The sequence below is a fragment of the Pogoniulus pusillus genome, chromosome 21 (genome assembly GCF_015220805.1).
Source record: "Pogoniulus pusillus isolate bPogPus1 chromosome 21, bPogPus1.pri, whole genome shotgun sequence".
NCBI lineage: Eukaryota > Metazoa > Chordata > Aves > Piciformes > Lybiidae > Pogoniulus > Pogoniulus pusillus.
In genome coordinates, this window is record NC_087284.1 from 12,654,496 (window position 1) to 12,680,700 (window position 26,205).

A 26,205-nucleotide genomic window follows, 5' to 3' on the forward strand; every position below is an offset into this window, starting at 1 on the left:
CCAGCCTGGCTCACTGCATGAAATTCTTCACAAGTAAAGTCAGAGCTGACTCTCAAGGCCTGTGTTTTGGAATAGTCATAAAGCAGCTTTCTTGTAGCTTTCTTGCTGAAGAAAAAAAAAAGCTTGACAGCTAGAGGGGAGAAATAACATTCTTTGTGAACTTACATGTAAAGACTGAGAAAAACAAGTGAAGAGCTGTGCAGGGGAGGGGACTCTTTGATGCTTGAATGCCACATGCCTGTAGATAGTCCTATGTTTATAGATACAGGGGTCAAACAGAGATTTCCATTACCAGTTGCTTTTAACACTGGTCGAGTGAGGCTTCCCATCTTTTTAACTGGGGGTTTGTTTGCTTGTTTGTTTCTCCTTTCTGTTCTACTTTGTTCTCTTCTGTCTGGATTAAGTTATGGAACGTATATGGTATGTGCAAAAGAAAGGGTATCAGTCTTGCAGTAAAATGACTTGAGTTGATCCTGCCACAATTCCTTTTTTGCCCCATAAGTAATCAGAGTAATTAGTCCATTGCTCTGGGGAAGTACTCCAGTGTGCTGGCTGCTGGCTGCACTGACTCACAGGGCTGCTCTGGATTCCATGACCTCCAGCACTAGCCCCTGCCTGCACCACAGCCCCTACGACCTCTCTGCTCTTGGAAGGGCTGTGGCAAAGGTGCGTGTGTGCCCAGGCTGCATGCAAAGTTCATGTCCCTCTGAAGGGCTGAAGGATGTTACCCTTCTTCTTGCAGCCCTGGTAGCTGATGTGAGCGTGCTCCTTGTATGCATGGCACTGGCTATTTGCCAGGTTTAGTGTAACTTTTTTTTCTTTTTGAATGAGTGAGTGAATGAATGAATGAATACCTGATTAAGTTAATGAAGCTGAGCCAATGGTGGGAGGGAGCAACTTGGCTGCTGCCTGCTCTAAGAGCTCTGGCAGCATATTAGACTTGCATAACGCTTTGCAGCTCCATGCTGCGCTCCATATGAGCCACAAGAGAGAGCTGCAATAATTACTCGTCTTTTCGATTGAAAGCAGCTGCAGGTAGCTAGTCATCCTTTTGTCCACTTCACTGGTGTTGGGGAGTCACTTGTCTCTGCGCCGCGGATTTCCAGTGGCAGATGGGTAAGATGCTTTCACAGAAGTGATCGCAGCGGTGAGAAAGCATGCTTGTGGCTCAGTGGCTTTTACGCAAGACCCAGATTTCCAGGCTCTGATTCACTGGACCCACATGTCCCACAGAGGAACATTTTTGCTTCCCGAGTTCAAAACTCCTGTATAAATAACCTTTATGTGAGCTGTCTGATTTTTATTTTCTCATTCCTTCTTCATTTGGCTGGGAGAAAGGGAGCAAAAGGTTTTCTTGTAGCTTTTATTTTTTTTCTTGTAACTAAAATTATTTTTAAACCCTTCCAGTTCTTTCAGATTGCTGTTTAAAATGAGTTCTTTTTGGCAGTCTTGGTACATACCTTTCTTTCTCACGTACTTAAATTAAGAGTACTGGCACTGCTTGTTAGCACACCGCCTTCGTTTGTCAACGTTCCCTGCTTGAGAGCAGCACTGATGCTGATGAGGATTTGCATTCTTAGTTGGAAGGGGTGGAGTTTTTAATTGCAACTGGAGCTTGTGACTATGGAGCCTGCTATGTTACCGTAAATCTGCATTGTTTCATTTTCTTTTAATGGCTTTCTGTATTGCCTTGTCAGATAGAACAGTCTAGGCAGTCTCCCCCTTACTGTACTGGCCTCAGTCAAGTGATGCTAGTGATGAATTTGGTTCTCTGTACCTGTTTTATCTGCCCACCATGCTCCCCATGGAGGAGGAGAGAGGCTGTCTGCAAAGCTAAGTCATGAAGAGTAACAAGTCACTTAGTTTTGTGGGCTGCAGGGCCAGGACGGGAGTTTTACGGGGAAAAGAGGTGCAGAAGAGTTGGTGTGTGGTGGTTTTTGTTCCCTCCTGTATTCATATGTGCAGTGACCCTATGACGCTGCCTGTGTTGAGATTGCCAGTTTGAGAGTTGGTGCAGAATGAGTGGTCAGTGCTGTAGGGCACACCCAAATGTAGCTGACTCTGAATGAAGAAGGTTAAAAAAATGAATGAACTACAGAAAGGAAGATTGGAGAAGTGACTGGAGGGAATGTTGACCTTACTCTCAGCCTTCTGTAGCACTGAGGGAGCGTTATGTATGCCCTGGGGCCGAGATGAGATGCTAGCGTTTGGGTTTTGTCAGTGGTGATGGTCAGTGATCCTGATTCAGGGAGGCATGGAGTGTGCGTTGGGGCTATGAGCAAAGGCTCCTGCAAAATCGCTTCAAGGTAAAGCTGTGCTGATTGAAACCCAAGAGAAGGCAAAGTGTGGGAAACAGTTTCAAGGGGAACTTAATGTCGGTTTGTGTTTTGCACTTTACAGGTGGACTAATTATAGTCTAATTTGCTAGCACATGGAATCTACCAGAGAAGCAGTCTGCAGGGAGGACTTGCAAGGAAAGGCATAGTGTGTGCAGCTGACCTTTCCAAATCTGCCCCTAAAGCTGTTCTCTCACACCATCCCCTTTGTCAGCCAGGCTTAAAAGTACATTCCTCCCAATGAGCACCTTTGCTTGTCTGTAACATGGCTGCTCCAAGTTGGCTGCTGCTTGCTGGTGTTCCTGGCTGGATTTTCCAAGGGGTGAAACGCCTCCACTTTCTGTAATTTTTCGTGGGGGTCTCATTCATGTCTCTTGGCAGGGAACCCAGGCATCTCTCTTCATTCGCGCTGCTGAAGGAGGAGAGAACATTTAGCAAGCGTTTGCAGACACATGGAAGGAGACCTGTGTGACATATCTGTGGTGCAAATGTGTTCATACAGGCATGACAGTTTCTGTCACAAGTTAAAATGAGCGGCGAGTGGGCGTCGCTACATTTATAGTCACTCACCAAATTTTCAATGGAAAACTGTGTAGGCAGCTCCCATTGTAGCCAGGCACATTTTAGATTAAATGAAAAACATCAACAAATTAATTTGAGTAATGTACTTGTTTATAAATGAACTCTCTTCACTCTTTCAAGCTGCAGAAGTGCCTCTAGGGGATGGGTGTCAGAGTAAAGGATGTCGCTGTGCAGCATGAGACAAGCTAGTCCTGTGAACCTGCTGTGCTGGCAGCAGTTGGTGTGGTACAGGAGATAAAAGGTTAGATGCTGCATCTAGCCCCTTGCAGAGCTACGTAGGAGGGCTCCACCTTTCCAGCCTGCTGTTGGCAGGGTTAAAGGAGCATTTTCAATGTGTGTCATCTGTGTTGCCACCAAAGAGCACTGACTGTGTGTGAAGGGGGATGCTGCCTATCCAAGTTGGTTGTGATGCTCCTGGAACAGCCACCTCCAAGCCTTTGGGCATGGGGCTTTAGAGGCATTTGGCAGACCTTTATTAGGTTTTAAAAGCTTCAGCATGGTGTGGTGGTAAAATTTCATACTGCTAGAATGTGCCCTAGTGTCATACCAGTGCAGCTGTGCCTGCGGTCCACAATCAGCCTGCACTGAAACCCCAGGCCCAAGTTGCCCCAGCTCTTTACTTTGTGGCTGCAGATAGAGGTGCTTCTCATAGGGTCAACTGAGGTGCACTTTCTACCATGCAACAGCGAGGGAAAGCATCAAGTTGTGCACAGTCACACAGCTTTGCTTCAGGGCTGAGACACATAGCAGATGAATCCCTTTCCTCTTTCCTCCATAGGTGCAGAGAGCTCTGGAGCCCAGCACTTCACCCTCAGAGAAGTTTTAGTGTTATTAACATCAGCAGCTCTTACATTTTTATCACTACCTGATGCAGTTTCACAAAATTTAGCTTCCTGATGCCAAATGATAAGATGGCAAATTCCACTTTTATCTAAAATATTAAGCCTCTAGCCTTGTGGGCTGCAGGGAAAAGCTGGAGACCTTGAGCCTGAAAGGCCTCACAGGCTGAGATAAAAGGAAAAATTAAAAAAATAATAACTTCCATAGTTATAATTTTAAGAAGTCTTTTAAAAATCTGTTTCAGGAGCAAGAAGCGAGGCCTGGGTTTGGCACTGTGAGACAGGGAGTTTCTATGCCAGGGATCAAAGGTGCTGCCTACAGGGTGGGCTGGAAGGGAGGAGAGCCAGCCAACATGTGCAGCCCTCAATGTTAGTCCTTCCACTGGGTCAGCTGGTGGCTCTCAGAGCAAGTGCATCATTGCTTCCTGCCTGGCTGCCTACCTGGCATCTTGTGCTGTGCTCTGTGGTACCACCTCGCTGCAAAGCATGCTGGAAAAGGAGGGATCACCCTTGCTAACCACCACATTGTTGAAAAGACATAGAATAAATTGCTAGATGTCTGAGAATCTACGTGGCTCACCCATGATGCCTGCACTCTTGCAGGACATGTGTGTAGCTGCATTGCTATACATGTGTGCAGCAAGATGTGCCACATGTCCAGAGCATGGCATGAGACACTGAAAATGCTGGCATCTTTTCTGTTGCAGAATCAGCTGGCAGCACACAGATAAAGTGATGGCAAACTTCTGGAAGTTACTTCTCAGTCTTGATTAATTCAGCAATTAGCCTAACTGAAACCAAATCTGATATTAGCACTGTGAGAAGTTGTTGTTTCTGTACAGCTCACCAGCACCCACTGCACAAAATAACTGTGTATACGTAACTGTAGTGTAACTGTAGTAAAACAGGACTACAGGAGCAATGTGCCCTGCTTGGAACGTGCAGGTCTCCTCTTATCCTCAAAATTCAGGAGGTAAGTAGCAGGAATGGATGATTATCTGTTTCCACATGCATTTATAAATGTCATCAAGTGAATAACTGTCTTAGAACCCCCATCATCTTGCCTGTCCTTTGGGAAGTGTCTTTTATGCTGCTTTTTCTTCCTAAATCTTCCTCTCTCAAGGCTGGAACATACATGTGTGCATCATAAAATTTCATGGGAACATCAAGCTTTTGGGCATCTTAAATCCAGCAATGAGCTCACTGAGCTTTGCTCATATCACTAATTTGACCAGGGAGAGGAGGGAGATGAAGAATAGCTGCGCACTCTGCAGAGACCTGTAGCACTTCACTGTGGCAGGTTCCCAGAGTATAGTAAGAGCTAATACTGCAGTGGACAGTCTGTCTTGCAGATGTGGTATTGATCAGGAACCCTTTCATTCTGAGAGGACAATTTCAAATTCTGTTAGAGGTTTTCATGTGTATTAGTAATGGATCTCTGCAGTTGGCCCTTCTGGGAAATCTGCCAGAAAGCTGTGAATTTGGTTGGATTGGACAATAAACTCCTATAGCTATTGTTGGCATGTACTGAGCTGCACATGGCAAGGCTAATAAAATCTGTAGCAGTTACAACTATGAATATGTAGCTGGCAGCAGACAGGGTGTAGAGTGGGGAGGGGGGGAAAAGCTGGCATATACATCTGAGAACCAGAATGCAGCTGCAGAGCCCTCTGTGGTGTGCCTGTCTTTTAATCTTTCTGAATCTGATCCTGCAAGATGCCAGCTGCCTTGGAGGGGAGAGGTGGGACTAAATGCCTTTCCTTCCCACTGATTCCCTGTGCTGCTGAAATTACCCACTCATTCTGTAGTGATGAGATGGACTATGATGCGGGTTCTGCTTGGTAACACCCCAGACACAGCAAGCCTTGTCTCAGACTTTATATATATATATATATAGCATGGGTAGATCTGAGAATGTACTGGTCATATCTGCAGCTGGAAGATGAAAGTTGGAAAGTCATGTTAGTCTATGTGTTACTTGGGTGTGGGATCAAAGGAGCCTTTTGGCAGTGTCTGGTTTAAATTGAATATCCCTCAAGCTGGAGGCTGATGGCTGCCCCTCTTAGGTGACTGCTCTGCATAGTAAAGCAAATGAGGAGGTGGCACATGCATGTTAGCAACTGCAGAAAGGTTGGGGAGGGAGGATGAGGAGACAAATTTTTGAAGGTGTTTTAACCTAAAAGTGGCAATAGCTACACCATGGAACTGCAGAATTGCCTAATTTCTGACGGCAGTGAAAGCCCCACTGTTTGCATAGCCAGGTGCTGCTGTCATTTGTGAATCTGGCCTCAACTTCTCTGCACCCTAAGACTCAGTCCTGGGGGGCAGGATGCAGCATATGATTATGATGTTTTTGGAGCCTTGTATGGCTGGTTTCGCCTTGGCTGCAGTGAGCGCCGGATAAATAATGGAGGTTGGCCCCTGAAGCTGTCACATAGTATCCTCTCATGAGTTTTAGATTTATTAGATTAAATAAATAGAAAGGTACTGGTTTGGGAGACATAGTTTTAAAATGCCTTGCAGAGAGATGCTGAAGTTTTGCATGAAAAATGCACTTCCTGAGCTCCAGTGAGCAATTCCTTTGGGATCAGAGCAAGCCCAGATGGTGACTCCTCCAAGCAATTATTTTTCTGCCTTAAGCCTTTCCAGGAATTTGAGTGTGGGCAGGCTGCCAGTGGACACTGGCTGTCCAGACACTTCAGCAATGTTCCATGTGTACTCGCTGCCAGAGATACCAAAGTCCAGCTGCTGTCCCTGATCTCTTTGTCCCCTTTACCTTCCTAGCCATAATTACAGAGGCATGCATGCACACACACACTTGTGTGACACACAGATGTGCAAAGCAGTAGCAAAAAAATCACCTAGTCTTTACTGCTCATTTGCATATCTCAAAAATCATGATTGGCATTTCTGAAGGTAAACAGAAATTAAATCTTGAGAGTCAGAAAAATATGTTTGGGGGGAATAAAAGCATGCAAATAAACCCTGTGGCACACCACAGAAGGCAAGACATTTGTCTTTCTAAGGACAGCCATCAGGGAACGGTTTAACCAGGTTTTGTACCTCTTGCTTTTGAGACTCTTTGTTTGGGTTGTCTCCTTTTCACTGGTTCCCTCAAAAAATCAGTCCTGTCTTATCTTTACTGTTGCTCCAACTTGAATTATGCTGAAAACTTACCGTTTTACTTTTAAGTCTTGAAGCAGAAGTAGGCTGGTTTGTGTTTCTCATTTGCATGTTTTCAAATCCAGTGCTGTGCCTGTTAGAGTTCAAAGTCTCACTGTGAAAAAAGTGGGGCAGTCTTCACCACTCTATAGCTGTCTCATCCCTTGTCTCTGCTAGGCTTGTTCATTTCTCTGGTGCTTGCCAGGAGATTTTGGGTAGCTCTTTTGTTACCACTGATGCTGAAGTCAGCCATATGAAAGATTTACACACAAAAGAACCTCAAAACCCAAAAGATTTAGTGTTTGGAATTTTTGAAGGATGCTGGCTTTGACTTTGGCGGCTGCCCAGAACTCAGCGGTTCAACACTGTTAAGCAGAACAAAACATTTGCTTCAGCCTCTGCAATGTGAAACTTCACCAGGTTTCATAGAGCTTCATAGTAGTACTTTTAAGGCAGAGAAGCTGAAGCCCAATGCCTGAGGCTTTTGAAGCCACTGTTTTTGGGGAGCCTGATTTATCCATCACAGCAAAAGAGGAAAGAGGATTGTCCTGTTTGGTCCCATGTAAGAGCTCCCTGCATGGTTGCACGCGAAGAGGCCAACCTTCTGCTCCCAACTTTTCCCCTTAAGAACATATTTAAAGGCTGGGTTTGCAGCTCACATCTATCTCCATAAAAGACAGAAGCACGATCTGAGCCCAGCCCTGTGGCAAGGGGAGTGTGACACGTGCCCCACATCAAGGGCACCTTACCACGGTGTCACTGAGCAGCCACTGGGAGCTGCTGACTTACCTGCCAAAGCCATCTGTCCAGGGCAGAGGGCTACGGAGAGCTAAAGTTAACCAAGGATGACTGTGCAAATGTGAGCCTGGTGAGTTTATTTTTAGTCAGACTTAAAAATAAAAATCTGTAAGGCATGTGTAATATAATAATTTTAGCTGTTACCAAGACACACTGAGCAACTGCTGGGAGAAGGGGGAAGACCCATGCTGATGTGACAAGGACTCATTCTCCTGGCTGCCCTCATCTGACAGTACCAGTGGGTCAAGGCAGGCCAGCGTAGTGGTGCTGCTGTCCCAGAGCCACCATGCTTAAGGCATTCACTGGCTCTTGGTTTTTTGAGGCTACCCTGAGTCCTTTCATCCTCCCTTTCACCTCAAAGCTAGGGAATGCACCCTGAAATGTTAGTGGTTTATCACCCCACGGCTCTGTGGCTATTGGTGTTTTCGTTACTGTTTGTCAATATCTAAGACTGATTGTATCAAACCATTAGAAGATTTTGACTTTTCCTGCAGGCTTACAGCAGCTTGGAGGACCATAAATGTAAAGAGAGCTCTTAAAGATAGGTTTAATCTCAGTCTAGTATGTCTTCAAAGTACTGCATACACATAAAAACATCAGGCTTATTGTTCATTAGAAGCAAGGCAGCAGGGGAAGAAGCCTCCCAAAGGAATATTACTTGCTGTAAGATAACTATCATTATGCTGCTCAGCATTCACTTTAAAGTGGGCTATATCCTATTTCCATCTTCTTCCACAACCACTCTTAATTCTTTCTCTCTCCATTTTTCTGTCATATAATGCATACTTTTGTTTTTTGGATGCTGATTGTGTGAGGTGCACAGTTTTTCAGCACCCAGTCTTGCCTGTCTTTCAGAACAGCCAGAAATGGAGATGGCAAGCAGTGGCTGGGTAGGGGTTAGAGATGACTTTCACTCACCATAAAGCTTGTTATGGGACAAGGCAAGGTAGGTTTGAGGAAAGTATGGGGAGACTATCAGCTCCATTTGCTTTTTGATTCAGAGCAAGATGGGATTTAGTTATGCTGTTTTCCTCAGCAGATAATGAAAGAATTAGGAAGGCTCTGTGGACTGTGTTGCCTTTGGGTGTCTGAAGTCAACAAATTAAGTGATGCAGAGCACAAAATCTTAACTATTTTGCTCCAGCAGCAAAACTACCTGAAGTAAAATCATGAGCTTTTGAAGTAGTGGGGGGTCCTCGTTTGGATCAGGATACTCAACCAGACTTTTCCAAGCAGTCCTAGCAAGGCATCCCCAGGGCTAAATTTGCACAGGGTTTGGACGTGTGGCCATGGCTGCAAGTGCCATAACTGCAGCCTCTGTAGTCTGGCAGTAGCTAAGAAACAAGGGGATCAGATCCTGAACGAATTGGAGGTGGTGCTGGTGCCAGGCTCTGGCATAACTGTGGGTGGTGGTGGGCATCTCCCAGTGCAGAATGCTGCCCAGGCACCTGGATTTCAAAGCACTGGGGAGAAAAACCCAGACATAGAAGACTTGGTTCAGAGCCATCTCTGGCTCTAGGTTGCTGCTGTAAAAAGATCGCATGGACAAGATTCATTGCCAGACTGGTAAATGAAGGGCACGTGTGCCTGTAAGAAGCCAGGGCAGGCATAGCAGGGACGAGGGACAGCAGCAGCTGCTGTGACTCCACAGCACAGTGTGGTGTGACATCAAGTCACCCTGTGGGTGACTTTGGAGGTCAAGGGTTCAGGAGTGACCCATTTGTCTTCATCCGCAGCACTTACGGCCGCTTGTTGCTAACATAAATATTTGGTGCCTATATGGTCTCTGGGACTCCCTGCCATTTTTTAAAGTGAGGGCAGTGTCATCGTTGCAGGAGAAGGAGAGGCTAAAAGAGTGAACCAGGAACCTTAGAGACATGAAGGATATTCTTAGAGGAGGGAGAAAGTGAGCCCCAGGAAATAAGTGACTGCTGCTAAATGTGATAAGTTATGGCCAGATAGTTTCCAATCTTCCTTCAGTTTTAATTGTTTTCATGATGTCTTAGCAGATGTGCCCAGGTTTTTTGCTGCTGTTCGCAGTGCAGCTGTCAGCTGCTCCTTGAGATGAGCGCAGCAATGGCTGGCTGGTTGTGGTTTTTTACCAGGGTTTTTTCTATGGCTCACTTGTTGTTTTGGGGTGTCTGCTTGCTTGTTCTCGTTTCTCAGAACTGATTGTGTGACTCCCTCTTCCCTTGCCCATCCTCTCGTTGCAGAATCCAGAAGAACTGTTGGAAAATCGTGTTCACGGGGAGATGATTCCTCATGAAGTCACTGGATCCTTTGCAGAAATCAAATGTGACTTTCCATTTATCAGACTGAAATCAGAGCCAGCCAGCCAGTGAAGCAAGCACAGTGGAGAGGGGACGGCAAAAGATGAAATCCAACCAAGAGCGGAGCAATGAATGCTTGCCACCTAAGAAGCGAGAAATCCCTGCCACTAGCCTGCCTTCAGAGGTGAAGCCAGTCCTGCCAAACGAAAACCACCGAGCAGATAACCTAGCATGGCTCCCCAACACACCTGGCAGCCAGGGTGGCCTGGGGGGCCGGCACCGGCCAGGGGGCATGTCATCGGTGGAGGTGGGCTTGCAGCAGGGTTTGCACAAGTCGCTATCTGCAGGGCTGGACTATTCCCCGCCAAGCGCACCAAGGTCTGTTCCAGCCTCCACCACTCTTCCCACAGTGTACTCACCTGCCCTCTCCCAGTCAGGGGCTCCCATTTCCCCTGTGCAGTACACACACCTGCCACATACCTTCCAGTTCGTTGGGCCCCAGTACAGTGGATCATACACCGGATTCATCCCCTCACAGCTGATTTCCCCAACAGCCAATTCTGCGACTGGCACTGTGGCAGCAGCCACAGCTGTTGCGACCACTCCATCCCAGCGCTCCCAGCTGGAGGCGTATTCCACTTTGCTGGCCAGCATGAGCGGCTTAAGCCAGCAGGGACACAAAGTTGAGCCACACTTGGTCAGGACGCCTGGACTGATTGCCGCCGGGTCTCCTCCACCTACCCAACAGAACCAGTACGTCCATATTTCCAGCTCTTCTCAGAGTACTGTCAGAAACGTCTCTCCTCCAACCATCCCAGTCCCCCTGCACCCCCATCAGACAGTGATCCCACACACTCTCACCCTCGGTCCTTCCTCCCAAGTGGTGGTGCAGTACACTGACTCGGGAGGCCACTTCATCACCAGGGATGCCCCCAAGAAGCCTGAGAGCAGCCGGCTGCAAGCGATGCAGGCCAAGGAGGTACTGAACGGTGAGATAGAGAAGAGCCGGAGGTATGGCATTTCGCCCTCTGCTGACATAGGTCTAGTAAAAGCAGGCAATAAACCAGCTCCCCACCATTACGAGACCAGGCACCTGGTGGTCCACTCAAGCCCTATTGAGTACAGTGCGCGGGATTCCTCAGGTGTACGAGCCTCTGTCATGGTGGTCCCCAACAGCAACACACCCACGGCAGACATGGAAGTGCAGCAGGCCACTAACCGTGACACCTCTCCTACAGTGCTCAATGACAAGGGAAGCTTGCACTTGGGTAAGCCAGCACACCGGTCCTACGCCTTGTCTCCACAGCAGGCTCTGGGCCACGAGGCGGTGAAGGCAGTGGCCACGCTGTCCCCTCACACTGTCATTCAGACCACCCACAGCGGCTCTGAGCAACTCCCCGTTGGGCTGCCAGCAACAGCCTTCTATGCCGGGACCCAGCCACCGGTGATTGGTTACCTGAGCAGTCAGCAGCAAGCCATTGGGTACCCTGGCAGCCTGCCACAACACCTGGTGATCCCTGGCACCCAGTCCCTGCTGATACCAGTTGGCAGTGCAGATGTTGAGCCGTCGGCAGTCACACCTGCAATTGTCACTTCGTCTCCTCAGTTTGCAGCAGTGCCTCACACGTTCATCACCACCACCGTCCCTAAGAGTGAGAACTTCAGTGCAGAGCCCCTCACTACTCAGCCTGCCTACCAGGCCACCATGGTGCAGGCACAGATCCACCTGCCTGTGGTGCAGTCCATCGCTTCCCCTGCTGCCGCTCCTCCCACGTTGCCCCCTTACTTCATGAAGGGGTCAATCATTCAGCTGGCCAATGGGGAGTTGAAAAAAGTAGAGGACTTGAAAACAGAAGACTTCATACAGAGTGCAGAAATCAGCAACGACCTGAAAATAGACTCCAGCACTGTGGAGAGGATTGAAGTCAGCCATAGCCCAGGCATTGCTGTCATACAGTTTGCAGTTGGAGAGCATCGAGCACAGGTAATGGCAGTGCATGGTGGGTTGAGGGGGTTGGGCTGGGCTGCATGCTATGGCCCCACAGGTGCTACTTCCCTCAGCACTTCTCAGTCACTTTGGATCCATACAGGGTCAGTTCATCATTCACATCCTTCTATGAGACAAAGTCAGGTCCACTTACTGTGCTGGGGGCAGCCATGAGGGTCACGCTGACGATAAGAGTAGTGTCTTGAAGGCAAACTAGAAAACCCTAAGGAGGAAGTACACAGTCTTCATGGGTTTGGATTAAAATGTAAAATGGTGCAAGCAGTACAAGGGGATATAGTTTGCGTTTTGATAGGTGATTTTTGCCTTCCACGCCAGAAAGCTCAGATGGGATTCAGTTCAAATCCTACCTTAAGAGATAGGTACAGCACAAGGCAGTGAATTTCCACGGCTTGAAAACTTGGAGCTGCCAGGTGCACGTAAGGTACTGAGACACATGACAGAGTTTTACCAAGTTCTTGGTTGCAGGTGGTTTAAACACTACACAGCTTGTATAAGCTGTGTGTTAAAGGGAAGTTTGGAGAGAAAAGCCATCTAGGTGGCTGGGCAGGCTGTGCTTCTGACCTTTGTTTCTCTTTGGTTTGCAGTGTAGGAAGAAAACTTGTAACTTTCCAAAGTTATTTTTAGTCTGAGAATGAGTCTGTATTGATCACGAAGTCTTATCTTTATTATTTAGTAAGGAGAGCTTTAAACTAGAGTTGCTACCGCTCTGAGGTCAATGCCAGTAACTGATGCCGTGGCTCTGGAGAAGGATCACAGACCAGCAGCAGATGACTTGAAGTGCATGAGAATGAAATTTGAGCCAGTAAGTCAATTTTAACAGGGACACAACTTAAATGCCTCTGTACTAATGTATGTAGCATGGGAAACAAACAGGAGGAGTCTGAGACGTGCACATCTACAGGGCTCTGACATCTGCGTCACTGAGGTGTGGTGGGCCGCGTCCTATGACTGGGGCATGTGAATGGATGAATACAAGCTCTTCAGGAAAGGCAGGCAGGGGAAAAGAGGAGGTGTCACCTTCTGTGTCAATGGCCAGATGAAATCCACTGTACTTCATCAGGGGAACGATGAGAAACTGCCTTAAGAGCTTACAGGTCAGGATTAGAGGTCTTCCACAGGGACCTTCAGAGATTGGCTATGCCAACTCCATGAAGTTCAACAAGGCCAAGTGCAAGGTCCTGCACCTGGTTGGGATAATCCTAAGTACAAATATAGGCTGAGTGATGAATGGATTGAGATCATCCCTGCAGAGAAGGCCTTTGGGGTGCTAACTGATGAGATGCTCAACATAGGCCCGCAACGTGTGCTGGCAGACCAAAAAGCCAACTGTGTCCTGGGCTGCATTAAAAGATGTGTGGCTAGCAAGTCAAGGGAAGTGATTTTCCCCCTCTACTCCACTCTTGTTGAGACCCCACTTGGAGTACTGCATCCAGCTCTGAAACCAACACAAGAAAGATGTGGATCTGTTGGAAAGGGTCTGGAGGAGGACCACAAAGATGATTAGAGGTCTGTTGCACCTCTCCTACAAGGACAGGCTGAGGGAGTTTGGTCTACTAAGTCTGGAGAAGAGAAGGCTCTGGGGAGACCTACAGGGTAGCTGAGCAGGGCATGTGGTGATAGGACAAGGGGCAGCAGTTTTACACTAGAGCAAAGAAGATGTACATTTTAGATTACAGGTACTAATTTTAAGTTATCTTGTTGGTTTGAGTGCTGCGACCTGCAGCATCTGCAGCCCTCGGCACTGGAGAACCAGAGAAGAGGGAGGAGCAGGACATGGACTAATGTAGTGAAGCACCTCAGACTGACAGTTTGTAGAAGACCAACATCAGCGCTGCTGAGGAGCAGATTACACAAAAACGTTTATTACAATCGCAGCAGTCTGTAGGCAGCCCCTCCTGGGTTACACATAGGTGATAAATGGCTACTTATGACCTCCTTTCTCATGTCAAATGTGCAGATCCAGTGTGTGGCTTTGCTCGTGTCTGTGCGTGCATCCTCACAGCTGATAGAAGGTGGGCCTCTGGTGACTTTGGTATTAAGGAAGGCATTTTTTCCCTCCCCTTCAGCTGTATTTTGGCGTATTTCAGGTCTTGTAATTAGAGGATTGGATCAGGTGCAGTTAGTATAATTTGCCCTGGTGCCTTGAATAACAGTATTTCAAAAGCAGCAATCTCCCATCTGCAATTTTTATCTTGCTCTCCTTTCTCTCCCTGCAGCCAGGCCACTGGTTTGTGCACCAGCAGAAGAGGTACAAACCAGCAGGTAGCATTTGTGTCGCATCTTATTCGCAGATCTGTCAGTTCAGGCGATGTGTTGTAGTGCCGGGTTTGCATGGGGTGGAGTGCCATCCTCTGGTGGAAAGAAAGCCGAGTCTGAGGCTATAAAAATCCAGGGCCACGCTGGATCTCACCCAGCAAAGTGTCGCCTTACGGAGAAGCCTATCAGGAGCAGGCTGACATCATTGCAGCCAAAATACTCCCCAGCTGTGTTTCCCACCGGGGATGCTTCCAGAATGGAGGACGAGTCACGTAGAGATATGATTAGAAACAAGGGTTTAATTTAGGTTTCCTGCAGATTCCAGAACTTGGGCCTCTTCCCGGATCAGCTGTGTCCCTGCTTAGCAGGGGCAGCTCTGCCGGTTTTCCCTTGCCTCATCTGAGAGAGAGAGAGAGAGAGAGAGAGAGGTTTATATGCGTTTGAGTCTCTGTGACCTCAACCTCAGCCCGATGTGGCTGTAGAAAAGCATTTGGTTTTGTTAGCAGGCATGCGGCAGTCATGACTCGTTAGGAAATGGTCTGTGTGAAGAGGGCTTAGATTTCTCCTTGAGACAGGAGTGTTTAGCTGTGCTGCTTTGAGCAGAGGCGCTGTGGTGCTGCTGCTCTCAAATATATTCTGCACTTTGGCGTACAGTGGGGACATATCTGCATGTTTCGTGTAGCTTCGCAGCGTATTTTGTTACAGTTAAGTTACGTGCACGCTTGTAGAAGCAGGGAGCTTTTCAAGCGCTATTATCAAGGGAGAGTGAGTTGTAGAGAGTAAGTGCCATACAAAAATAGCATTGTTATCATTAGCTTTGGCTCACTTGCATGTTCCTCCCAGGGATTTCTGGTAGGTCGTTGTAATATCGATGAATTTGCGTTTTCAGCCTCTGCTAATGTGAGCTCATTTTCTCACCAGCTGAGGGACAGAGGTAGAGGACTACTTTTAGCCAGGCATTTGCACAACTATAATGTAAACAGAGAGGTACCATGCAGCTGCTGTTTTATCTTTACCACTGCAAGCCCATGGCTGCCCTTCCCCAGCACAGCACTGAGGGAGGAACAGATCATTCTCCCTTATTTCCCTGTCTTCCAATCACCTGGCAAAATTCAACCGTTTTCCTGGTATGGGAACCTAAGGGGAAACTAACCCACCTGAAGATACATGCTCTTCAGTGAAATAACTGAAACTGCCCACCTTACATGTGGAATTTGGCTGAGGAATAAAATTATAAAGGGTTATAGAAAACTGCAGATACTCAGGGGCCTGCACTGAAGAGATTTGGGTGTTTTCACCAACCACTCTTAAAAAACGTAAATAGAAATGTAGCTTGCCATAGAGCCTCTGTGTGCTTGGAGAGGGACCAGCATTTTGGTTTCTTGCTTTGTCTTTGGAGATTAAGTCCCACGTTTCTTTTTCTCCTACAGTAAACGTGGCAGGCTACTGAGGAAGGGTGCTTTTAAAAATAATTTCTTAGTGGTTTAATGCAGCGGTCAGGAAAAGTCATCAACAGGTGTTTCTTTACTGAGCTTTCACACTTAAGGGTTCTTTGACTTAGAATCATAGAATTGTCCGGGCTGAAAGGGACCTCAAGGATCATCTAGTTGCTACCCCACCTCACACTAGATCAAGTTGCTCAGAGCCCCATGCAGCCTGGCCTTCAAAACTTCCAGGGATGGCGTTCCACCACCTCTGTGGGCAACCTGTTCCAGGTTCTCACCACCCTCATGGTGAAGAACTTCTTCCTAACATCCAGTCTGAATCTACCTACTGCTAGTTTTGCTTCATTTCCCCTAGTCCTATCTAACCCCACCAGCTTTCCTGTAGGCCCCTTTACGATACTGGAAGGCCATAATAAGGTCTCCTTGAAGCCTTCTCTTCTCCAGACTGAATACCCCCAACTCTCTCAGCCTACCTCCATAGGAAAGGTGCTCCTGCCCTCTGATCATCCTCGTGGCCCTTCTCTAGACATGTTCCAGCACATCTGTGTCTTTCCTGTAATAGAGGCTCCAGAACTGGACACAGTACTCCAGGTAGAGTCTCCCCAGAGTGGAGTAGAGGGGGAAAATCACCTCTCTCGACCTGCTGGCCATGCTTCTCTTGATGTAGCCTGGGATACATTTGGCTTTCTGGGCTGCAAGTGCACACTGGCGACCCATGTTGAGCTTCTCATCCACCAGCACCCCCAAGTCCTTTTCTCCAGGGCTGCTTTCAAACCAGTCACTGCCCAGCCTGTATTGGTGGCTGGGATTGGCCCAACCCAGATGCAGGACCTTGCACTTGGTCTTGTTGAACTTCAAGAGGTTGGCTTGGTCCCACCTCTCCAGGTCCCTCTGAATGGCATGCCTTCCCTTCTTCCAGAGAATGGTTACGCTGAATCCCAAGTTAGCTGAATCCAGCAGTGAATCTAGCTGAAACAGGGCTTGGTAATCTGTGATGAAACCCATTTCAAATCCGTAGTTGTATATGCATGCTCTGATAGGATCATGGAAATTCATGCATTTCACCATCTTTATTATGTTACTCATGGCCACCAGCACCAGCATGGGATTTATTTCAGTGACAGACAAGTGAGGCAGGTGTTTTGGATGCCACACTGGAAAAAAAAAGAGGTGTAATATGTGGTGGAAGCATTTTCACATTAAGAGGAACTTGTGTGTTGGTGAGGATGATACACACAAGGTGTATATGATTCTCAGAGATGCAAATAGCTTTTGACACGGATGGAAAGAAGAAAAAGGCAGGAAAAAAAAGAAGCAAGGGGAGAAGAGAGAGGGAAGGAAGGAGAGGGAAGGAATGAATTTGGAAGGGAGAAATTTGGAAGGGAGGAATTCTGAAGGGGTGGGGTGAGACAGCAATATAAAGGAGAGAGCAGTGGGGTTATCTTGTCCCTCTGAACTGCTCCTTTAAAAATTCCTTGCACCATGACTGAATAAGTTGGGCAGGTAGAGTGGCAGAATAAAATCGCAGAGTGTTTGGGTTGGAAGGGACTTTTAGAGATCATCTAGTCCACTGCCCCACATATATAACATATATTTACAGACTTTATAAGGTGCTTTTTCCCATCAGATTCAACTGCCTCATAGCCTGCAGTTGACTGCTGCTATATGGCATGGGCTTAACCAGTCAGAAGCACGGTCAGCATCTGATGGGAATCTTTGGTTTTCTCTTCTGGAGACTCTGTATCTGAGCTGTGGGATATCACTGATCAAGACTTCCTGCCCCAAAGGGATGTGGAGCTGCTAGGGCACAAGAGGAGCTACCTTGGGCCTTGCTTGCAAGGAAGGTGCCTCTAAAGGGTAAGGGAAACAGCAGGGCTGCTAAGTGCTGTGCTGTCATTGAGTCCAATCGCTTTTGTGAGGCACACTGTGCAACTTCATCCCAAGGCTCACAGTATCATGAACAGAGGTGTTTGAACACTGGAGTGCAATGTGCTTCTATTCCTTAATGCTGAAATTGTAACAATACAAAGCCGTGCTCTGCGTGACAGTGTTGCTCCCAAGGGCGAGCGGTGGTTTCACAAGCCTGCTGTGCTGATCCTTTTAAGCGAGTCAGTGTTCCTGGAAAAGGAGGGCTCCCCAGGCAGCTGGTATGCTCCGTGCCTGCTGAATGGCTCAGAAGTGAGATGAGCACGTGTATTCAAATGTTCTCCTGCCCTTTAGCACCTACCAAATAGGACTTACACCAGCAGAGCAGGGTCCTGCCCTCCGTGCCTGAGACAAGCTCCAGAAGACTCAAGGAACCCTGGGAGCAGAGCAATGGTTATCTGACTTCAGCATAAGCCACCTTCTTAGAGCTGTACATCTCACTGCTATTATACACACCAAGTTAAAAACACATGACAAATTTAGAAGTAATAGAATATCCTACCCTTGATATGGTGTGTGGGGCAGGGGAGGGCAGGCTTGACCTCATGGGTTGTGAATCACATGAGCCTACAGCAAGTGTTGGAGCCTGCAGACACAGCACTGTGCAGTGAGCACTTGACTGCTGACACATGCAGAGATAAGTGAGTGTTTAGGTGCTTTATCGTGTTGGGACCTCAAGGTCCCAAATGCAAGGTCTTTGCATTCACCAGGTCAAGGAGCAGTGGGCACCTGTTGCTAGTCTGTGGTGCCCCCCCCCAGTTAAAATTTACCAGACCAGCTCAGAAGGCTGGGAAGTAAAATAAAGCTCTATTTTACAGCAAAGTTAAATTTACAAGCATATATACACAATATATTTTACACATATTTGCAATTATATACAATTTAGAAATAATACAGGAATCCAGTCTTCCTCCCCCCTGGACAAAGAAAGCCCAGAAGGGGCCAACACCACCCTCTGTCTCCCCAGACAGAAAACAACCAGCAAAGCTCGTGTTATCTGGTCAGCCAATGTCAGTGGATGAGATTAGAGAGAGAAGTGAAGGGAAAGTGAACAGATCCAGTGCCCAAGAGCCAAGAAAAAAGAATTGTTCATATGTTGGCTTTTTATACCTCTTAGCAAACCAATGAATGATACAGACTTTATTATTCTTTTACAACCAATGCCTTGCTCATTCAGATTCTGCACTGAACTTTCAGAAAAGTACCAATTTCTCTTACTAGAATATTCCAGTAAGCCTTAAAGTACTATATAGTCCTTACTTCTGGCCATGGGAGCTCCTTGTAAGATGGTTAGATAGGATTCATAACTAGACGTGGTTTTACAGTGAGTGAAGTGATGGCATAAAAGGGACATGGTGCAGAAAAGGAGACCCAGTGCAGGAACTGCAGAAGGAAGAGAAGAGATCCTCTAAGGGAGCACAGGATGAGAACTCGGCTACAGAGTGGGAGAGGAGACATGAGAAGAAAAAAAACTGGACTGGCAGTAGGACTGCTGGGGAAAGGCAGGTTCACACTGACTGCAGTTGGGGCTACAACTCTGCATGCTCATGCCCTTCCCCTGGAAGTCAGCATGTCTTCAGCAGTGTCACACTGGTAAGTACATGCTGCTTCTGGCAGAGGTGACAGTGACATTTAGGAAATCGCGTCAGAACTGAGAGCTTTTGTTGTGCCATCCTCTGGGTGGAAAGTGTCTTCAGACGTGAATGACAGGCTCTACGTACCACAAGTGGATGGTGTTTGTCAGATGCCAAAGCCCTTTTGCCTTTTACATCTCTCTGGGCGACTGGATAAAGGTAAAGCTTGATTCCCACAGAAGTCCTGTGCCAAGAAATGTTGAGCACCTCTCAGAGAAACCATTAACAGCTGTGTGACAAGGACAGGCATGCAGTTTGGTGGTCAGTGTTACTGATTTTGTGGAAGCTGAGCAGTACCTTTGCCATTTCAGCTTTATTCCTCTCTCTGCAGCAAGAGTCGCCTGCCGTGCAGGTACGTGAGGGCACAAGGGTGATCTCACGCTCTTCCCTCTCTCCCCCTGTGTCTCTCTCTGTTGTCTCCCGTTCTTCTGCAGGTGAGCGTGGAGGTCTTGGTAGAATACCCTTTTTTTGTATTTGGACAAGGCTGGTCATCCTGCTGCCCCGAGAGAACCAGCCAGCTCTTTGATTTGCCATGCTCCAAACTCTCAGTGGGGGACGTCTGCATATCGCTCACACTCAAGAACCTGAAGAACGGCTCTATTAAAAAGGGCCAGCCCATGGACTCAGCTAGTATCTTGCTGAAGCATTCAAAGAATGACAGTCTAGCTGGAAGTAGACACAGGTATGCAGAGCAGGAAAACGGGATTAATCAGGGAAGCACACAGATGTTAGCTGAGAACGGTGAACTGAAGTTTCCGGACAAAATAGGATTGCCTGCAGCACCTTTGCTCACCAAAATAGAACCCAGCAAGCCCCAGGCAACGAGGAAGAGGAGGTGGTCAGCCCCTGAATCACGAAAACTAGAGAAATCAGAAGAGGAACCACCTTTGACTCTTCCCAAGCCTTCTTTTATTCCTCAGGAGGTTAAGATTTGCATTGAAGGTCGATCCAACGTAGGAAAGTAAAAGCTGTTTGGGGAAAGGAAATTAGGCTATCCCTTGTCATTTTTATCCAGATTACTGTACTGTAGACTAAATAACCCAGTATTTACATGTTATCATCTTACTTTAGGTTTATGTTATAACCTTGTTGTTATAGTTGCAGCTGGTATTATGCAGGAGACTGGTGCATATGTTTTTCCACAAGTGTTTGTCAGTGACTAGGTTTATTGAGAGCTACGGAAGGGGCAGTATCTGCTTCACATACCCTTAGTGGAAATGAATGTGTTGTCATGGCTCCTGTTTGCTAACACCTCGTGTAGGACAGGGTCCAGCTGTGATTTTGTTTTCTTTCTGTTGTCATTTTTGTTTTGTTTCGTTTCGTTTTATTGTTTTGGTTCCTATTCTAGTTTTCTGGGGGGAGGTGAGGAGAAGGGAACTGTAGCAGTGGTGTATGTCACGCGTGGAGCGTGTGTGTGTGTGCGTGTGTGTGTGTGTGTCCCTCCCTCCCAAGGAGGGGCTGCGGCTCTGTGGCAGGCTGGTGAAGAGGTTTCCTCACCCCAGGTGGACGCTGAGGAAACAACCCGTGGGTGTTACTGAAAAGGATCAGACAGTCTCTGACGTTCTCAACAAGAAGCCAACTCTTACTCAAGGCTCTAGACTATATATATATATATATATATATATTTGTGTGTGTGTATATGTATATATATATTTTTCCCCCCATGGGGTCTGACTGCACTGATTTTTATTCCTAAAGCAACTGCCACACCAACATTTCCTTTCAGCTTGCTAGTGCAGTTCCATTGCTTGGAGTCAGCAGACGGGGAGGCTGTACAGGCTGTGCACCGGTCACCCTGCAAGGTTTTGCTTCGTGGCGGTGGGGCGGGCGGGTGGGTGGGTGTGTGTGCGCATGTGTCCCGAGTGTGCGTGAGTGCGCGCCAGGAGGCCTCCGGCTCCCCGGCTGCGCCCGGCTCAGGCTCACTCCCGTTTCTGTGCAGTGTTAGACAAAGCGACCGGGTTACGCCATTGACATCTGCTTCCACAAGGTAGACGCATACTGCCCCTTTGAGATCACGGGCATCCTTCGTTTGCAGTTAGGTTGCAAATCTTTAGTACTGTTTTCAGTTCATGATTATGGACAACTGGTGCCACTTTTTTCAAATCTTGGTGTGACACAGGAATCCGCTGTTGAAGATGAACCTAGAATGTCTTTAAGCACTTAAAATGCTGTTCACACTTGATTGCTGAGCATCCTGGTCTAACACTCAGTACGTACTGTATCTCACTTTAATCTGCTCGGAAAGCAACAACAACAAACAACAAACAAATCTCTTCAACACTGTAACTACATGCAACTATGTAGAGTTTTCTCACAGGCAAGATGCTGAAAGTTTTACCGTGGTTTCAAAGGGATGAATGTGAATTATTGAACTAGTATGTGACAGTCATTGTCCACAAAGGACTACTTAATAGGAGGCACTTTTTAAACTTTAATGCTTGAGAAAGAGTTAAAGGCATATGCGAGCTGACAGATAATAATTTAAAAAGGAGAGAAAGGAAAAAGGAGAGAGGAAAAAAAAAATCATTGTCCAGTGTTTTTGAAAAAGATGGACTTTAAAGAATCTTGCAATTTGCACATCTTGAGTTTATCATTTGTGTGGTATTCCTGCAGTTTTTACCTAATAATGTTGTGGGTTGGGGGGGGTCTGAAAGAGCATAAACAAATGTAGCAATTACTCACTAACCTGCCTATGCTCTAGGCCATTTCATAGGGTTATGTTCCTTTTCAAGTTCATTTTTGGTCTTTCTACCATATCTGCCACACAGAACCAGGTCCTACTGGGACAGCTCTGAGAATTTTTCTTCAGACTTGCTGAGAGAATTTTCCACAAGAAACATTTCTGTATGTAAGCAAGGTGTTTGTTTGTTTTGAAAACAAACCTGTTGTTATTTTATTGTTATTGTTTGTTATTTTAATTGCATTGTTTTCCATTGGAAAGGCGAGTTTTCGAGAGTTTGGTACAAACCAATCAAGACTGGGGGAGGGAGGGGGGCGGGGGGGAATTCATGCCGTTCAGTCTTTTCTTTCCCCAGGTAGGGCTGGATTCTTGGAGGTGCTGTGCACCCAGCCTCCCGCACGAGCCTCGGGGAAGTGCGAGTGTGAAGCACTTGGGGGCTGAGCGCTAAAGCCTGTTGCTGCCACTAGAGAGACCCCTTGATTTCAGTGGGATTGCACTCGGGCCCTACGTGAGCAAGCGTTCCTGTTGCAGTTTCGGTTGGCGAGTTCGCATCCTTCAGGTAGTTTTGAAGAAGCTGTGCTAATAGGGAGAGAAGGAAGTAAGTTTGTCGGCAAAACGCAGTGACCTAAGGTGAACAAATTTATCTGAAAGTCTTGTTTTCCCTCTCCCCTAAAATAACAGTGCTTTTATTTAAGAGGAGAAATGTTAACCCCGAACCCCAGCTTCGACTCTGTTATTTGTTACTTGAAATTTAGCTCACACCAGAACTAATTGTTTTTATACCATATTCTGGGGTGCACCAAAAAGTTGAAATACGTTTAAAATAGCTTGAAACTTTTCTTGAATTTCCTTGAATTTTATTAACCTCTCGGCAGGCTACCAAATAGCTGAGTGGGTTTCTTCTCACAGTCACACTGCTTAGTTAGTGCTTATTTGTTAATATTTCTGCTCAGAGAAGTTGCTTAATCTTCCATATACTCTGCTCAGGGCACTTGCAATGTATTGTTTTGTTTTTTGTTTCCTGTTTTAAGCTTTGGTGGTAAAGGAATAGAAAGAATTAGAGATTTTGGTTCACAGTCATACCACTATTTCCATACTTCATGTGTACTCGGAATAAAACCACAAATCTCAAGTAGAACCATGCGCATACACATTTGTGGTTCATAAGGAAGCAGGGGCTATTGAACTGACTGGATCTCTTCAACTAACACTAAAAAAGAAGAAGAATAGTACATTAAAAAAACACAAAACCATTTGGAGCAATAGGAATGTATTAGTTCTGTGCTGATATTTCAGACCGAGGAATTCTGAAATAACTGGTTCTTTCCAAACAGTTTTCCCTTTCCATGCTTTGGCTTTTGTAGGACGTGCAATACTTTATGTGCCAACTTAGACTCACCCGTGTGGTGTTAGCTAGATCTCACTCCCTCTTCTGATTTTCCACGTTGGCTTATATTTTTTTTTATTTCCTTGTTTCTACTTATCCTCCCCTCCCCCCATTCTGTTATTAATTCCCTCTCTATCCTCCTCCCTGCCAAAATAAAATAAAAATGGAGCATATTATTTAAGGGTCAAGCATCCCTCACCCCAGGAAACAAAACCCCTTTTCTGTTTAAAAAGATCCAGAAACCAAATAAAGGCAAAAATACAAAACTAAAAAGACATGTTATTTCCTGCATGTCCTCCAGGTGGAGAGTGGCCCTTGGCTGTGCGGCTGAGGGGCACCCTCTGCCCGGATGGCACACAGAGGAGACCTGACTCCCACCAGGGAAAGAAAAGTCCCCTCTGGGACCAAGTCCTTTGCAAATGGGAGCTTTGCCTCTTCCCCTGGCCCGAGCATCCCTTGCAGCAAATCCCCGCACCTGGAAATTCCCATCCATTCCCAGGCGCGTGCAAAAACGCCACTTGCAGGCATAAATGCTGAGGTGAAGCCGAAGGAGGAGATTGAGCCACTGCTGCCGCATGGCATCCACTTTGCAATAGTGACTGACAGTCGTTTTCCTTTTCTTTTGGTCCTTTTTTGTGTTTATTTCTTCCTTTCTTTTTGTAGCAGGCCTGTTTAGTTTACAACGAAATGCATACAATCACCAAGCAATTAGTCAGGGCAAAGGAAAATACGAACCTCTTTATAGGTATTTCTAAAAAATAGCTCTCTGTCTATCTATCTATCTAATCTATCTATAGATCTATATATATTAAATGACTGTTCCTTAAGAGTGTTTAACTTAGGCATTGTTTCCGTTTGTTTGGGCCACATCATGGGGAATTTGAGTTTGATGTCACTTACCTTCAGTCCTCTGGTCCAGACCCAAATCGGAGTCGCTGTTGACCTACTTTACCATTTCATTCGCTGCCCTCGGGCTCGCTTTCCCTCGAAGATGCAGACCTCGGGAGGAAGGAGGGGAACACACGTTCCTTTTTTGATTTCCTTTTAATTCCTTTGTCCTGCTGTCACTTTGTTTGATCAGTTGTTTCTGTCATTTTCTCACCGTGGGGAAGTGACATCACTACTCTCATTTCCCTTAAATCAAGGAACATTTAGAAACCTTTCACACCTTTTACTCAGGGATGGGGCTGGCATATGTGTGGTACACTGATGTGACCAGAAGCAGCACTTTTACTGCTCCGGAGTAGGGATGTACAATGTTACAGACAAGTTTGGATTTCCTGCATCTCATAGTTTGAACTTTGTAGATCTCACTTAGATTGCAATACAAAAGCAGCAGGCTCAGTGTGAACTGTAGCTGTTGGTTATCATGAAAAATCATTCTGCAGAGATTTATTTTACTTTTCAAGTGTGTTGCCAATAGTAAAGAAGAAACAGTGAAATTCTGTTAATACTTACAACTGCTTAAAAAAAGAAAAAACCCTTTATCAAGGAGAGCAAATCCTCAGTAATTTTAAACACTAACAGTGTTAATTTCAAAGAGGGGGTCTCTTGGCACAGTGCTCTGTATGCGTCCTGGGACCCAGTTCTGCAAACACTTACACATGTGCTTTTGGGAGGTCCAGACTGGCCAGCAAAGGCTGCCCAGGAGCTTCCTGTCAAGCACATGTAGAAATCTTTGCAAAATTGAAGCTTGGTTCAGCCAGGGCCAAATCCTGGCCTTAAACAGGTGGTTGGAAAAATCTTGGAATTCATCCAGGTTTACCAGGGTGAAAGACCCAGGTGGGCAGGAGGGATTTGGTGTGTTGAAACAGTTCTGCTGTCCCAGGAACTGGACAACAGACAAATGGGACAGGCACTCGAACCAGTAATTTCCATTTCTCCCCTCCCCATCATCACAGGTAACAGAGCGTGCTCTGGCCTGTGCTGGTGTGAAAAGCAAGGAGGATGAACACACCACCTATTTCCTTTCCTCGGCTTTATCCAACCCTCCCACCCTCCAAATCTGGGAATAACTAGCAAAATGAGGATTTGTTGATGCAGATAAGTGTTTGTGCACACCCCCTCCCCCCCAGACAGAAGTGTCTGTTTGCACACAAATAAGTATGTGTGGAGTTCTTTTAATGCATATGCCTACACGTCTGCTTGGGTTCCCTGTCCTGAGGACAGCCTTGCTTTGTGTCCATAGGGAAATTCCAAACGCATTGCACACCTCTACTCCAGAGTTCACTTTCTTTTACATAGACAACCTCGCTTCGGATGTGTTACCTTTACTGATAGGATCTTTTCTTGTAGCACTATACCTTGTGGGAATATTTTTGATGTAAACCTAATTTGAGAAGCTTATTAAAATAGAAACTTCTTTTGAAGCACTCACATTGAGGAGTACAGGTAATGTTTTAAACAATTGCACAAAAGAAAAATGAATGTTGGAATGATTCATTCAGTGTTTGAAAAAGAGATGGCTCTGTTTGAACAGTGAGTTTCATACCTTGTTTGTAAAAAAAAAAGTTTTTAAATACAAAAGCAGAGAAAGGTTGAAAGTTACATGTTTTTTGTATATAGAAAATGTCATGTCTAGATGATCTGATTTGTATTGGCTTTGGCCAGGAAGAATTACTACTTAAAAGGCTCTTAAAGAACAACTGTGCTTAATTTTCTGTTCGTATTACATGGGTCCCGTTTCCAGGGAATGGAGTCATGCTTCACACTGTTTATTCCTGTGCTGAAAAATACACCTTGGAGCAGCAATTCTCGAGTGCAGCTACTTGGCACTTCAAAGAGTGGCTACTGTGCGAAACAAGAGTCTCACTCTTCACCTGTATTTTGGCTTTAAGTCTCTCCTGCCTGCACCGAGGGAGCCCTGGGTAGCCCACAGGGCA

The 26,205-nt window shown here is 46.4% G+C and overlaps 1 protein-coding gene across 11 annotated transcripts in view; it reads left to right on the forward strand.

Annotated features, from left to right (window-relative positions):
* ATXN1 (ataxin 1) overlaps positions 1 to 25,968 on the forward strand; it is a 234,074-nt gene extending 208,106 nt beyond the window's left edge. For all 11 annotated transcript variants that reach the window (XM_064160978.1, XM_064160979.1, XM_064160980.1 and 8 more), the window contains 2 exons: positions 9,931 to 11,971; positions 19,691 to 25,968. In XM_064160978.1, the coding sequence (XP_064017048.1) occupies positions 10,091 to 11,971; positions 19,691 to 20,221 (2,412 nt within the window). In that variant the 5' untranslated portion in view covers positions 9,931 to 10,090 and the 3' untranslated portion in view covers positions 20,222 to 25,968. The remainder of the gene's footprint in view (positions 1 to 9,930; positions 11,972 to 19,690) is intronic.
* The last annotated feature ends 237 nt before the right edge of the window (positions 25,969 to 26,205 follow it).